This window comes from Myzus persicae, unplaced genomic scaffold, assembly GCF_001856785.1.
Source record: "Myzus persicae strain clone G006 unplaced genomic scaffold, MPER_G0061.0, whole genome shotgun sequence".
Taxonomy (NCBI): domain Eukaryota; kingdom Metazoa; phylum Arthropoda; class Insecta; order Hemiptera; family Aphididae; genus Myzus; species Myzus persicae.
In genome coordinates this window covers 24,151-39,513 of record NW_019104343.1, presented here as the reverse complement: position 1 = coordinate 39,513, position 15,363 = coordinate 24,151, and the positions used below count along the sequence as shown (strand labels likewise).

At 27.6% G+C, this 15,363-nt stretch overlaps 1 protein-coding gene across 1 annotated transcript; it reads right to left on the bottom strand.

Moving 5' to 3' along the window:
* Positions 1-1,972: 1,972 nt before the first annotated feature.
* LOC111041335 (Wilms tumor protein 1-interacting protein) lies at positions 1,973-13,749 on the bottom strand. Its single transcript, XM_022325560.1, has 9 exons — positions 13,467-13,749; positions 5,036-6,341; positions 4,748-4,844; positions 4,503-4,672; positions 3,543-3,736; positions 2,387-2,438; positions 2,260-2,328; positions 2,077-2,193; positions 1,973-2,011 (listed from the first exon to the last, which is right to left on the bottom strand). The coding sequence occupies exons 2-9, from the start codon at positions 6,329-6,331 to the stop codon at positions 1,979-1,981; spliced, it is 2,028 nt and encodes a 675-aa protein (XP_022181252.1). The 5' UTR covers positions 6,332-6,341; positions 13,467-13,749; the 3' UTR covers positions 1,973-1,978.
* Positions 13,750-15,363: the final 1,614 nt, after the last annotated feature.

Sequence of the window (15,363 nt, the reverse complement as noted above, 5' to 3'; positions counted from 1 at the left end):
TAATTGTTGAACTGACACAACTGTGTGGTAACAATTTTAAGAGTGCTATAGACATAGGATATTGTTACATCAGTTGGAAGCTAGATGGGCTAAGCTTCTGCAAGGATAAAGAAAATAACTAAAAAATATATATCTGCAGAAAGATAAGCATTATTAGTTCAAACTATATTATTATAGCGTTTTGCCTTCTAGACACATATCGTTAATTACTATCAAAATTCTTTACATGTATTAGATATTTAACTTAATTAACTAGGTATTTTTATAATTTAACAGAAAAGCATTTACAATAATATCAAACATTTTAACTATTGACAAAAATTAAAATATAAGTTAAAAAAAAATAATTTGGTAATCAATATTAATACTACTTTAAAATAATACAAATTAATATAACTACTATAATTAAGGTATACTAAAATTATAACTATCACAACCTGAAAATATTTCAATAATATTATAATTTACAAGATATTTACAGTTGCGAAAAAAAACAATGATAAAAAACAAACAACAGTTTATATTATATAAAAAAAATTACTATGATAATGGCGATACATTTAGAAACAGATAATGAAACAAACATAAAATTTTAAAAAAATAAGCGTATAGTTTGTGTTTTAAATACTGAGTATAAATTAAGATTAGAAACAGGTTAAAAATATTAAATTTAAACGAAATAATAATTGTAACTACATAATATTGTTCAAAGATATGTAATATTTTTTAAACTATTGAATGGGTTCAATATACCATATATCCATTTCTTAATTGTATAGATGAGTTAATTTTAGTTTATAAACTAAATCAGTTGTTCCAACCAGAGGAATTGAAATGGTTAACAGGCTTTTAAATTAAGATAGGTATCAAAATGTTGGCTACACAATTAAATATTATTAAATAATACAAGTACTTATTTTAAGTAACTTAACTAATGGGTAAAATAGACAATAAATAATAAATAATAATAATATTATTAATGTTTTTGTATTGTTACATCAATAAAAGGTTTAACAAAAAATACAATTGTGTACATTAAAATTAAAATAAATATTTGTCGATATAAAGGAAAAAAACATTGTAGCAAGTTCAGTAGATAATTAAAGACTAAAAAAACACTGATTTAGATAAATGTCTACAATTTTACTATTATCTTTTGTTTATTAGTATATACAAAATTATCTAAAATAAATTTAATTAATTAATATTATAATACAAAATATAAGATGTATTACACCAAAGCAAATAGGAAAAATAATAGTATACAAAAACTCAATTTATAATTAATATAACACAAAATTAAACAATGCAATGATAAGAATAATAATAAAAAAAATTGTACAAACACCAATATATTATTTTTAAACAGATGAAATAGTTATTTTAATACAAATCTACTATATTATAATTTTTTGTATAGACTGGATTGATAAAAAATAATAATTTAGAATTTATTGAAAAATGTACTAAATTATAGGTAATACTTGAAATAAAAAAAACATGATTTAATAATTTGTTTTAATGGGGGAAACGGAAAAATATAAATGAATCACAATGATAATAGAATATACAAGAATCTATGGAAAATAAATATATAAATCATTAGATCACTTCAATCTTATGAACATGTTTTGAATAAATCTACCTTATAGCAGCAAGCTTAGCTGAGAGACACTATGTTTTTAGAGCGTAAATTTTTTTTATTTAGTATTAAATAATCCAAAAAAGATTTAGTTAATTTACTATAAACATAAATTATTATGTTGTTAAATGTTATGTTCTCTGTCAACGCCCCTATTATAATGTTATTTTAGTTAGTATCTACTATCTATAATAAGTTTCATTTACTTAAAATATCTTTAAATTATTAACATTTGTAATGAAATACAATTTTGAAGATTTAATTTTAATTTGTCCTAAGTTGATAACCAGCCTTAAATAGTCGATACTTTATGTTGACAGTCAACTATTCAAATCTTCAATCTAAATATTCGTATGTAGCTGAAACACTCTGAAAAAAATCATATTTATTAAGTAATATGTATACCCCACAATTTCGGAATAATAATATTTTACCTCTAATTCAGGTGTATTTTCATTTAAATGTGATATATGACATGATCTGCATAATAAATGAGAATCTAATGGATAACATCTTTTATCAGGCTCATCCGTTAATTGCATTCCACACTCCTAAAAGTTACAGTTTCTATAAGTTTTTTTTATTATTTTAAACATATTAATTTTAAAAATATTGACCTCGCAAATAAAGCAATCAACGTGAAAATCTTTATCCATTGATACAACTCGTACAGTTTCCTCAGTACCCTAAAATAGAAAAAAATTAAAATTGACCAGCCATCAGCAAAGTTTATCTAATAATTACTTCAACTGGTGTAATTCCTTTTCCACAAGAAGCGCATTTAGGAGCATATTTCCTAAAATCATTAAAATATATAAATATATTTGTATTTATTAAAAAAATATTAGTAAAAAATTATGTTTATTCGCAAGCTATTAGCAAAAATTAGTCAGGTAATATACAGAACATAGGTAGACAATTAAACTAATTTGTGAGATTTTGAATAACAATTGAGTTTTTTTATAATTGGAAAATCATTGTGAAATTATGTTATTATATTATACATAATATTTATTATGAAAAATTAGTAACATTTTTTATCAACAATCAAATTATGAAAAAATAATCAAATAGTGACTTTATTAGGTTTTTATGTACCTAGTCTGTCACCAGACTCTGACTTAGTATAGCAATGTATGTATAAGACAATATGTCCTGGTATTTGGAGAAAAATTAAAATTGATTAATTTCAAAGATTTTATTGAACAAAATTGTAATCTATAATTAATCGCTTATAAGTGAAAATACATAATTAACAACTGAGAGACAAATGTTTTTGTAACACTTGTACATCATTTCTAATATGTTTTTTGATTAATGGGGATACAAAAATTAATTCCATTGTTAAGATTGATACTGTGGGAAGTTTTTTCAATTTTGAGACAATTTTATAGTTGCAACCCTCCATCCCTCAATCACTGCTTTCATCATTTAAATCATCTAATAAATATCAACATCAATAATTTATAACTTAATAGTATTTTTGATAATTACAAATACATCATTATCATCTATTCATTTATTAATCTGTTGAGCAATTAAGTTTTTCAATTGTTGTTGTATTGTTATAACTTATAATTTTTAATGTATTGAATGATTTGTCGGTTTTCACTTTTCAGATACATAATAACAAGATACAATAATACATTCAATATAATTAACTATTTTTGCAGCCTGTCTGAGCTTTTTTAATAAGATGGAATGCCATAATCTAGGCATATATATATTGTGCAATACATAAAATTAAATGTAGACTTATTTATTAAATCAATACTTTTTATAGTTCATAATAATTATAATATATTTGTAGAAATATAGATTATTTAAACTGAAGTATGGCCCCGCTTAGAATGAATAAATTCAGTTGAAGCGTGAGTGACAACTGAGATATTGTGCTAACCTATGGTAATCAGCAACACAGTAAATTTTATTGTCAATATCCACTGTAAACGGTATTCCATCCAAACAACCATTGCAAACGCAGCACCGAAAACAACCAGGATGAAATGATTTTCCCATAGCTTGTAAGATCATTTCCATTATTAAATGTCCACATATTGAACATTTCTCAGCAGTTTGTTGAAAGCCTATGTACTAAATAAACAAAAAAGAAATCAAATTAGAATATTTAATGTCAAGAAAAAATTTGTAAAAATGTAATACTGTATTTACAAATATAACATATCAAAACTTTCTATATACATATTATAACTATGTTAACAATTAAAATTACGAAATCAAAGAAATTAACTATTGTCATTTTAGAAAATATATTGACAGTTTAATTAATAGTAGCATATTAGCTATGCTAATTTAATCATAAAAATATATCCATGTAAAATGTAAATAAAAAGTTATAAGAATCGAATGACAGTATTAATATTTAATAAAATATTGAATTATTTAGCATCTTAATTGTAGACTTATTGGCAGAGGTAATAATAATTTAATAAATAATATATAATAATTTAAATGTCATTAAAATAAATAACACTCACATTGTTTATACCTAAACTAAATAACAGAATAACTTTCAATTTAACAACATATCAGAGGTCGGGACTAACAATATGATATATATATATATATAATATAGCAAAATACTATAGCTCACTAGATGTGTACAGTTAGTGTATCAAAAATTATAATTTCTTTATCATTATCTAAAACCTATTAGGTGATAATTAAAATATTACGATAATAATTTTATTTATTTATCTTTATTATAATAATGAATTAACTCATGGAATCAAATACCGTCCAGTGACCAAATTTCAAATCAGTACAAACTACAATCTACCAATTTTCAGTATTCTTATTATAAACAAATACAATATATTTAATTATTCAAAGTTAATACCATGTAATCTTCTTCACAGTACACTCTTCCATAAACATTATAGAAAGCTTTACCACGAAGTGCACGTCCACAAGCACAACATATGAAACAATTAGTGTGATACAAGTTTCCCATTGCTTGACAAGCCTGGCCAGCACCAGTCACTTTATTACCACAAGTATGGCATATTCCTTAATAAAATAAATTCAATTATGTAAAATCAATGACACTTTTTATTTATTATGGTAATAAATAATAAGACAAACCAAAATATTCTCCACCAACAGCAACTTCTTGAGTTTCCATCTGTTCTTCTAACTGTCTAGTTAGTTCTTCAATTTTCTTTTCTGCTTCTGTTGGTCCCTAGAGTGAAAGTAAAAATGTTAACTAAGTAAAAAAGTTTATGAGAACATAAATTTATAAATTCTATCAAATGATGATAATTATATAAGAAATTTAAGAAATTTTGCATTTCATCATTAACAACAATTTTAACAGTTATGAATAAATAAATATTACAGTTTACAATTATATAATAATTTTAATAAAATTACCATTGGTCGAGGTGGAGTAACATTATATGGTAGAAGATTTTTAGCTGGTTGTTTAATTTTAATAGGTAAAGGTGTTGGTGAAGTTCGTGTTAATTTATTATGATGTATTGGTGATTCCTGTTGATATGCAGATGCTGTTTGAAAAATTTTAGGCATGGTATTATGTTGTTTTTGAGATCTAGATTCGGCAAGTGCTGGTTGCCCTACTACACACATTTGTGATGCTACTGATGTTGACTTTGGTGTTACTGGATCTTGGGAATAGTTCACATTATTTGCTGAACTATATGATCTCATATTTTGAGGATTTGTTTGAGAAGCATATTCTGATAAGGCTTTTATTGCTTGTGGAACAATAGTAGGTATGGGCTTTATGTATGGTGTTGCATGTTGAGCTGGGTAACGGCTAATATGATCAATAGATTGTGTGGGTACTTGTGGACCAGGTTTAGCAGGTTCATAACAATTTGAATTTTTATTAGAATCAGATAAAGTTTCATAAACAGGTGGTGCCTCATAAGGTGGAACTTCTTTTCCCATTGGTGGAATATATTTGGGATAGCTCACTGGAACTTGAGGTTGAGCTTTGCGGTAATTTGATTCATATAGAGCTGAAGAACCTTCACAAGAAACTATGCTAGTTCTAGGGCTGGAATGTCTTGAGTCTTGAGATCCACCACTGGAATGTGAACCTGGTCTAGGTCTTTGATGGTAATATGTGGGAGTTTGAGTTGAAGAGCGCCCACCATTATAAAAATCAACATTCTCATATAAAGGTGATGATTTTAATTCATGACTAATAGACCCAATACTAGCACGAGGACTTGGTGAGTCTCGATTTCCTATTGATGTGCAGTAAGGTGGTGGACTTGATAATGAAGGTTTTAATGTCATATTGCTTCTAGAATATTTACCTTGATCAATGTTGGAATGTAAATACGAATTGCTAGTACCATTCATACTATCTATAGAATTATTACTTTGTAATCTATCTGTTGAGTTAGATAAATCCATTGATTTGAATGGAAATACCTTGGAATGTGTTGGAGATTTTGGATCACTAACTTTTAAATTTGAAACACAATTCAGTATGTAATTATTAATATCTTGATCAGTCAGCACAGCCGGTTTAATCGAATTGATTGAATCTGAAACTCTATTGTTCATAATGTTTGATTCTGTTTTAACTAAAATTTTCCCATAACCAAGATTTGATAGTAATTTTTCATTCTTTTTTTCTGGACTTGTTTTTTCAGTTGTACTTGGAGAATAATTGTTTTTCTGGCGTTTGTCCATAATAATTACACTAAAAAAAAAATTCCATATTATAACAGGCTAATAATTTGATTTAAAAGCCATAGCTCAAAATACAAAGTTTACATCACATAAATTGAAAGCAAAACAATTAATTAATGTATACAAAAAACATGTAAAGATTATAGCCAAATTATTTTTAATTATTGTTAACCTGCACAATTTGTTGCTCATTTTTAGTTTAAATAATGGGTATTTTATGTTTTCTTACTTAATTTTTATATTTCATACGGACCTAAGACCAGTTACAGTTATATAAATATATACATTTTTTTTATTAGGGGGAATACAATGGGGACAATACATGGGAATAGGACATTGTAGGGTGGTACGGCAGGGAGTTTTTTGTATAGGTTTTTATGTTGGTAGGATAGTAACACTAGTTTATGTATATGTGGCAAAGATATGTTGCTAAAAACCTGGGAGGTCACGCATCTGGGAGCTAGGAACGTAGGCCAGTACATACACTCAGAGCGTTTCCACAGATTGAGCGTACAACTGCGCCTCACCAAGCAACAACTATACATAATATTTTATAAAGTAAAATAAACCATAAACTATTGACAGTCAATAAAATGCAGATTTAAGGTTAATTGTTTAAAAAAATTGAATAAAAGTAAGGAAAGATGAGAACCTTGCAGAACTGCAGAAAAAACATGAATAGGATAAGATAAAAATATTTATATTTAACAATTTGATGTCTGTTGAGATAAAGAAAGATGTTAACCATAACAGCAAAGAATTAGCTATACCAATATTATTTAATTTTTGTGATGATAGGATTACAGGTTATGAAAGAGTGGGGTATAAAATGACACTAGAAAAGTAGTTTGAGAAAATTATTTTTAGATGTGAATTATAAACCAGATTTTTTTTCATTTTTTAAAATTTCATTTATAATATGTTACAAACTAAAACAATAAGTTAAAAAATGGATGAATTTATGGCTTGAAAAAAGGACGGATTAAAGAAGCCTTAAATAAAGACTCATAGTCAGTTACTCATATACATAGATATAAGGGTTTACAATAGTATTATTTTACAATTTTAAAATTAGATTAGTAGGTTCGGACACCATCGCCTTTTTTTTATTTTCCTGGAGTTACTAGGTATATTTGCTGATGCAAGCCTTTTGATTAAGGGATTGGTGTGGTTTTTAACATTTAAGTTGAACTGCCTTTAAAATTTTTTAGCTACATCGAGGACGGCCAAGATAGCAAGATCATTATGTAAAAACTGATTAGATACATAGAAGAATACTTTAGTTATAGCATGGAGGGTTTTGGATTGGAAGCGCTAAAAACGGTATATATTTGAATTCTTCGCAGAAGCCTATAATTGGATTCTGTATGTACACATTGGTTTGAGGTAGAGTTTGTTATTAGTAACATTATTATTTTAATATTTTAACACTTAACTTCATTGGTAACTATGTGGCAGGAGGTCAGGAGAGAACGGAGGAGACAAAATCGATCATTTAAGGATAGAGTTTGTTGCGAAAATGAGGAGACCACATAAGAAGTTTATCAATGATAATGCCTAGATCAGCGTTTCCCAAATAATGGATCGTGACCCACTACTGGGCCATGAAATGAAAATGTAATACCGGGTCGCAGAATTTAATGAAATTCTCATATTATATTTGTTATTTATCATTTTCGTTTGATAATTTAAACTATTAAGTATGAAGGTGAAGTCAAAGAGATAGGAGAGATGATTCAAATGTGTTTTATTTTGTCTTTTAGTACACAATGATAAATGTAAAATATTTTGGTGGGTCACGAAGGTGAAAAATATAAATTACCGGGCCAGCCCAAACAAAAGTTTAGGAAACGCTGGCCTAGATAATTAATGCTTTGAGCAGTTGGCAGAGTTTGCTCGTTTAAGGTAATAGGTGGGCATTTTCACTTTTTAAGAATTATTGATAATCATTGAGCCAAGATTAATTTTGTGGTACCTACTTCCTTTATTTTGTATATTTTTTTATTATAAAGTATATTTTGTAGAGCTAAATCTCGTGATATACTGATATATGCGGTCAACTTATTTTTTGTGTTCTATCTTAGATAGAAAGATCACATTACATTTTTTTACAATGTTTTTATCTATGTTTTTTCCAGCGCCTATCGTCAATAAAACTACGACTTTTAATTGAAGGTAAAGAAAATGTGCGATACGAATGAAAACTTATTAAAGAGGAATTTAGCAGAGTATTGGTGGCAAAGCTTATATAAAACTGGCAATATTTTTGATTCATTCTTAAGAGACATGAAATTATGTTTTGTAGATAACTCAAATAGCTTTTATTTTATAATTTATTTATTTTATGGTGTTTTTTATGTAGGTATTAGTCAAATATATAGCATATAGTCTTATATAGCTACCTACATACTATACTGTAATTTTTACTTAGGTAGGCCATATATTTTATTGGTAACCCGTATATTGGGAGGTATGTATTGTGTAGTGTTGAAAAACTAATAAATATATTAATTTTAAAATGTATGAATAATATTGTTAGAAAAAGAAACAAATATAATAGTTACTATTAATGTTTATAAATTATAATAAAGCTAAAATGGATAAAATATACACAAAAGTCTTAAATGTAAAAAATTATAAATTAAATTAATTTTTTTCAAAATTCCAAATTTTTTTATTTGTGTATTTAATATTAAAAAATATAATTGTTTTATTTTTCCATGACAAAGATTTGTTACACTTGAACACTTCATATTGCATATCATTTTGATTAATCTCGTGTTTATAAAAATTTTTTAATTAATTCTATCAGCATCAGATACAATATTGTTAAATTTGTTTTCCATTTCAAGTTCTTCAACTTTTAATTTTTTTTGGTAATAAGAGTTAAAGAACATAGACACAAAAAATTATAAGACTAAAAATAGTAGAAAATGAAAAAGTAATACAAAAAAAAGAAAATAACACAATATATTATAATATCATAAAAGACCAACACAAATATTATCTACAAGTTACAAATTATAAAATATGCTGGTAAAAGTAACGAAAATAATCAATTAAATAAAGATAATATAATTTAAGCTAATGTACACAGGCACACCCACTATAACCTAACTTACAAAAGTATATGATCTAAAATTCTGTAACATTTTATTCTTGGAATAGCTTTTCTTTCATTGATTCTAGCTTTAGCAATAGTTTCAGTAAGTAAAACTTGTTATCGTATGAACTGATATATTCAAGAATAAATTTGGAGGTAAAATATTACAAATTAAAAATCCCTTGTCTACAAGTATTGAATCACCTGGTTCCAATTGAGATAAAATCCCACTTATCAGTGTTATTATTTTATCTGAAGTGGAAACCGGAAACAATTTGCTTTTAGAAGGTGAAAACACCATTTGGTGCCACACCAATTGACGATTTCCATATATGATAGTGTTTATAGTTACTAAAAGTGACTTTTTGTGTAGCCAACAAGACTATAGCTGTACCAGTTTTAATTTCTGTACAATTAATATGTGTGTATATATGTGCTGAAGAAATATGGTAGATATAGCTGATTTTTATTTTTTGATGACATTTTAGACATAACCATTAAGAAAATGTTTTCATACAAAAAATAATCCAAGTCATAAAAATATTTGTTATGGTTGCCTGACTACATTTAAATGTTGACTAAGATCTACATGTGGCAAATTAAATCTTAGTTTCATTGGGTAATCAAAAATTGATAATGCAGAGAAATATTTTCAAATTTCCATTTTAAATAATAATGTAGGTATTTCAATTTTTTCAGTTTGAGATCAAAGATTTAAGAACTGGGTGTTCTAATATACAACTTATTAACTCATCATTACTTAAAATCATTGCATAATATAAGCTCTCAGAAATTGAAGAAATTTTTAACTTTAATTGTTCATTTTATTTTCTTAACAACAAAATATTTATATTAGATATATGTACAACATATTTTTTGCTAATTAATTTTGTTAGCCTAGAACTCAATTTTCACAATATTTCTTTTAATTTTAAAAACTAAGATGGTTTGAATGAACAAATTGTAATGTCCATGTTAATTAAATGAAAGGACTTAGAAGATAAAAACTCAGAGTACAAATAAAAAAATAACCGGTCTTATAATATAATATTTAGTATTTGTATTTGTGCATAATATATAGTTACTAACTGCTGGAGCTGATACTTTAATTTAAGTTTACTCAGTTCAACAATTTCTGATGGTGTTTTTTTATGGAGTGGGGGGAGGTATAGTTTACTAAACAATTTAATATGAATATACATGATTATGATTATTAACATGATATTGATTTACTTTTATGTTAAATGCATTTAATTATTCTAACTAATAATAATCTATTATTCTTCATTTTATATTAAGAGTCTAATTAGTACAGCATAAATATTAAATGAGCTGTACTTTTGAGGAATTGTGTCAAATGCTAGTGGCAACATTGTAGGAATGGCAGTCAATTTTGGTTCTCTTTTTTTCTGGAAATTGAAAATTAGAAAATTAGTTTTTCCTATGATCTAATATTTCAGGACCATTTTTTTCACAATATTTCTGAAAAAACAATTTCAGATTCTAGCACCTGGTCAAGGCTCAACATCTCTTTTGTATGCAAATAATGTTGATGTTTATATAATTATCTTAAAACTACTTTAACTATTAATTTACTAGTTTGTCATAAATGTTTACATAACTTTTATAAAATGTAAAATAAAGTTTTTTACTTCAATAATTTAATCCATCTATAACTTCTTAGTTTCAACAGGAAATTTAAAGAACCTACATTTATGTTTTTGGTTGTTGTGAGTATAATTAAATACCCAGCACTACATGAGTTATGGTCAGTCTTACTAAAAATAGTAATCACTAATCAGTAATAAAGACTTACGAGTACAAGTTTATATGAATGTAAATTTTCAATACACTATGCATTATTATTAGGATATTAGTCATAACTTCATAAGCAACCAAAATGCATTATGTATTTTTGATTTTTATAAATAAATGATAATATAATAATATTGAATATATAATATTCCCACAAATGTTGGACAAATGTTTTCCTGATCTATATAAATTTCTGTACATATTTCAGAGAATCCTATGTTTAATATTTTCTATAGTGACCTAATTCAACTTTTTTGACTAAAATACATAACTAAATCGGGTTTTTTATTTTTTAAAAATATTTAGTTAATAGACCCATGTATGGGTATAGGGACTTTAATTTAATTGAACCTGGCTTATTTATAACCTCCTAGGATGACATAACACCAATACAGAGTATTTAAATACGAATTACCTATCGAGTTAATTTGATAAATCGTATCCCTAACTTACTATTAACAAGTAAAACAAGAATAGGTTGTAAAATTAATGCTTAATTAAAATACATATGGACTGTAAATTGAAATTAAAATTTTAAAAGGTTATCTAACAATATTTCAGAAAATAAAATTATGTCTTATACTTGAGCATAAAATATGAAATAAAATATATACCAGCTTATTGTTAATACTTATAATAATCAATAGATATAAAATTGTATGAATAAAATAGAACCCTACTTAACTAGTTTTAACATCAACTAAGTAATATCGCACTATGTATTGAAATAGAACAGTTTCGGATCAATAAAATTCTAAAATAATAAATGTGTACACATAGGGTGATTCACCAAGCATGCTCAACCCTATTTTTTCCTTTAATAATGAATCAAATTCTTGAATTTTTGCACTACTTAAAGAGTGTCTTGTGGTGACATAAACTTCTGTTTTTCAAAGAAGAATCCCTCTCTTTTACTGTAAATTAATGAGTGAATAATTTTTTTGAACATTTTGATGTGCTATATTCATAATTCAAATGGGTAGTTCCATAGTTATTAAAATGTTTGTATCTAAGATAATAGTCCTTAAAACTAGTTTTAAATAAATATAAAATATATGTAAAATTGGATTTAGTATTTATTATGCTAGGGCCATTTTTTACATATTATTAATATCAATAGAATATTCATGAATACAATTTTCAAGTCCACATATCCCCGATATCTTATAAACTCAATACTGTGGACCTTTTATCTTTATAAATCTAAGTTAAATAACTCAAAAACTACTCGTTGACTTTAACAAGTCGAAAATTTCAGGAAATTAACTACCTACTGTATAATTTATAGTTGAATAGGGGTGTTATCATTTGAAAAACAAAAGTTTGTATCTCTGGACACTTCTTAAGTACCTAGTACAAAAAATTTCAAGAATTTGAAAATATGGTCTTAAAGAACATTTAAAAATTTTAAAAAATCGGATTTTAAATAACTGCATTATTAAAGAAAAAAGGGGTGAGCATGCTTGGTGTATATAATTATATACAGGGTGATACAATATATACAGAATATTATGTTACTTGTAATTCAAAGTTAATCACGAATAACATGATGATCGATTAGTACCTAATACCTAAGCAATTTAATTTGTTTTCTATAGGTAAAAGTTTAAATATTCATAAAAAAAAAAAAATAGGTGCATCAATAGGAAACTTTTCACCTAGCTATGTCAAAAACTAATGTCTAACACAAACTTGTGTTAAATCCCAAACTCAAAAAAACGAACAGTAGTTATGAATGTAAATAATGTACTGTATAACATAAACTTAATACACCTAGTATAAGTAAAGAGAGTGACTTTAATTACTTTGTAATTGTCTCACGTCTATCATGCTATTTTAAATGTTTATTGGTAATTATTTTAATTCTATTTCTAACACAAATTGTATTAATTACTCTATGACAAAATAAATACTTATACCAAGTCATAAGTAATAATTGTTTAGTTGGTATTGAGAAACTACCTAATCAATAATGTTGAATAAAAGAACTGAAATTGAAAGTGGCAAATGCTAACTTATGTCCGATTGTAATCTTAACAGTCTTATATATATATCAATATATCAAATGGGGCACCTAATACAGGTATGTATTATGCTTTAGCCAGACTCTTGGATGACTATGATAATGGTTAACTACCAAATAGTGATAGTGTTTGGCAAACAAACTACTTTAAAATAGGACAAGTCGCTGTCCAGCAGGTTATAAGTGACTGTTACCTGAGAGCCTCAAGACGACTTATGGCGACAGTTGGTCGACATTGGTCCTGCGATGGCAAATCGAAACATATTCGCTGACGAGACTCGGCGAAGTCGGGCAAGGACTGTAACAGCAAACATCTATCGATGCGCTGCGACAAACGGAGACGCGTATTACTTTTCAGATACTTTGGCGGTTGCAACTTCTGTGACGGCGTCGGGCAAACGGATGCTGTACGGGACAAGTAAACCTCGGCGGCGCCGGGCGACAATGACGACGCTACGAGACGAATAATAATAATAATAATAATAATAATAATAATAATAACAACGTGAATACGAGATGAAGTGCGGGTGCGTGCGTGCGTGTGATATGATATTATAATCACGAATTTACGAAACGGCCTCGCGGCTCGCGGCGCACAGCGGTTCGTCGGTGGCTGGCGAGAACGGTGTTATGGTGTAGTGGTAGAGGCACACCGCATCTTCGAGAGCCGGTCGCATGACTGGTCCGGTCGAAGAAGGAGGGGGAATCTCTGTAACGGGCAATGAAGGTCGGAGGGGCCGCGTGCAGGTAAGCTCTAAAGTATATATTATATGGATACAATATTATACATTGTGAATTTTTTTTGTAGTAATGACAACAGCGGCGGCTATTGAAAATACGATACACTCGCGCACGCGCAGAACCACGAATAATAGCCTGCAGTTACACGCTCACGCACACGGTAACGATAACAAAGAACGCGGCGGGCAGGTGGCTCGTTTTGCTGAGCCGCCAGCGACGACTACTGCCGGACCAATGTGACCAACTAGACAATCTGGCGTTTGTGGTTGGCACCCTCGCGCTCACGAAATATAATGAATACAATAAAATAAATAATACTACTATTTTGATTTCGATAAATATTTTATAATATTTTGGTTAGAAATTTTACTTAGTGATCAAGTTTTATCTTGCTTTTAAATTTAAAATAGACTTTTCTCAAGAGAACACTGTACCTGCATATAACCTGCATATATACCTGTTAGAAGTATTTTAAATTTTACAAACAATTTACAATTTTCAAATACTCATAACTCTCTTTAAAATTAAAATATAATAAAAGGGCCATGAGAAGCCCTCCGTAATAATCTTACCTTTAATTTTAATAAGAGGTCAATTCACTCTAATTTTTAAGCTAACTGAGCTTAATGTGATCTAGTGATCTGCTGAACGTAAAATTTGATATGTTACGCTCTTGTAAGATGGAGACAACACATGCGGGTATAGCGTCCTCAGAAAGACTTATATTTTTCAGTAACAACCTACAAGGGCGTCTGCAGAAATTTGTCAAGGGAAGGACAAAATATTTTCATTTTTCAATTTTTATTGCACTATTTAGCTAGTGATTAAGAGGACGCTACACCCGCGTGTGTTGTCTCCGTCTTACTAACGTATAGAACATATCAAAAACTGTTTTGCGTGAAATAGAACCACTCAAGCTGTAGTCCAAGCTAAGCAACCTAATTTTCACACTATAAACAAGAGAACATTTACTGTGCAACATCGTTTTTATTTTTTCGATATCATAAAGACTAGAAAAATTCTTATTGCTTATAAATTAATTATTTCAAACTTGAATAACATTTCTTGTATTCGTGATATCGAAAAAATTAAAACTATGTTGCACAGTAAATGTTTGAAATGTTGTTTAAAATGTGAAAATTTGGTTGCTTAGCTTGGACTACAGCTTGAGTGGTTCTATTTCGCACAAAACAGTTTTTGATATGTTGTGCGTTTGTAAGACGGAGACAACACACGCGGGTGTAGCATTATCGTAGTATAATCCTATACATCCTAAAGGCTAAAGTATTATTTGTGACATGTTTTCTTTCATACTGGTAGGGAACGTAAAAATTATTTATGAATTATAGT

Coding starts and splice junctions, on each gene's coding strand:
- LOC111041335 (XM_022325560.1), bottom strand. CDS start 6,331: ATGGACAAACGCCAGAAAAACAATTATTCTCCAAGTACAACTGAAAAA. Junction 4,845..5,035: donor TTACTCCACCTCGACCAATG/GTAATTTTATTA, acceptor CTTTCACTCTAG/GGACCAACAGAAGCAGAAAA. Junction 3,737..4,502: donor ACTGTGAAGAAGATTACATG/GTATTAACTTTG, acceptor TTGTTTATTTAG/TACATAGGCTTTCAACAAAC.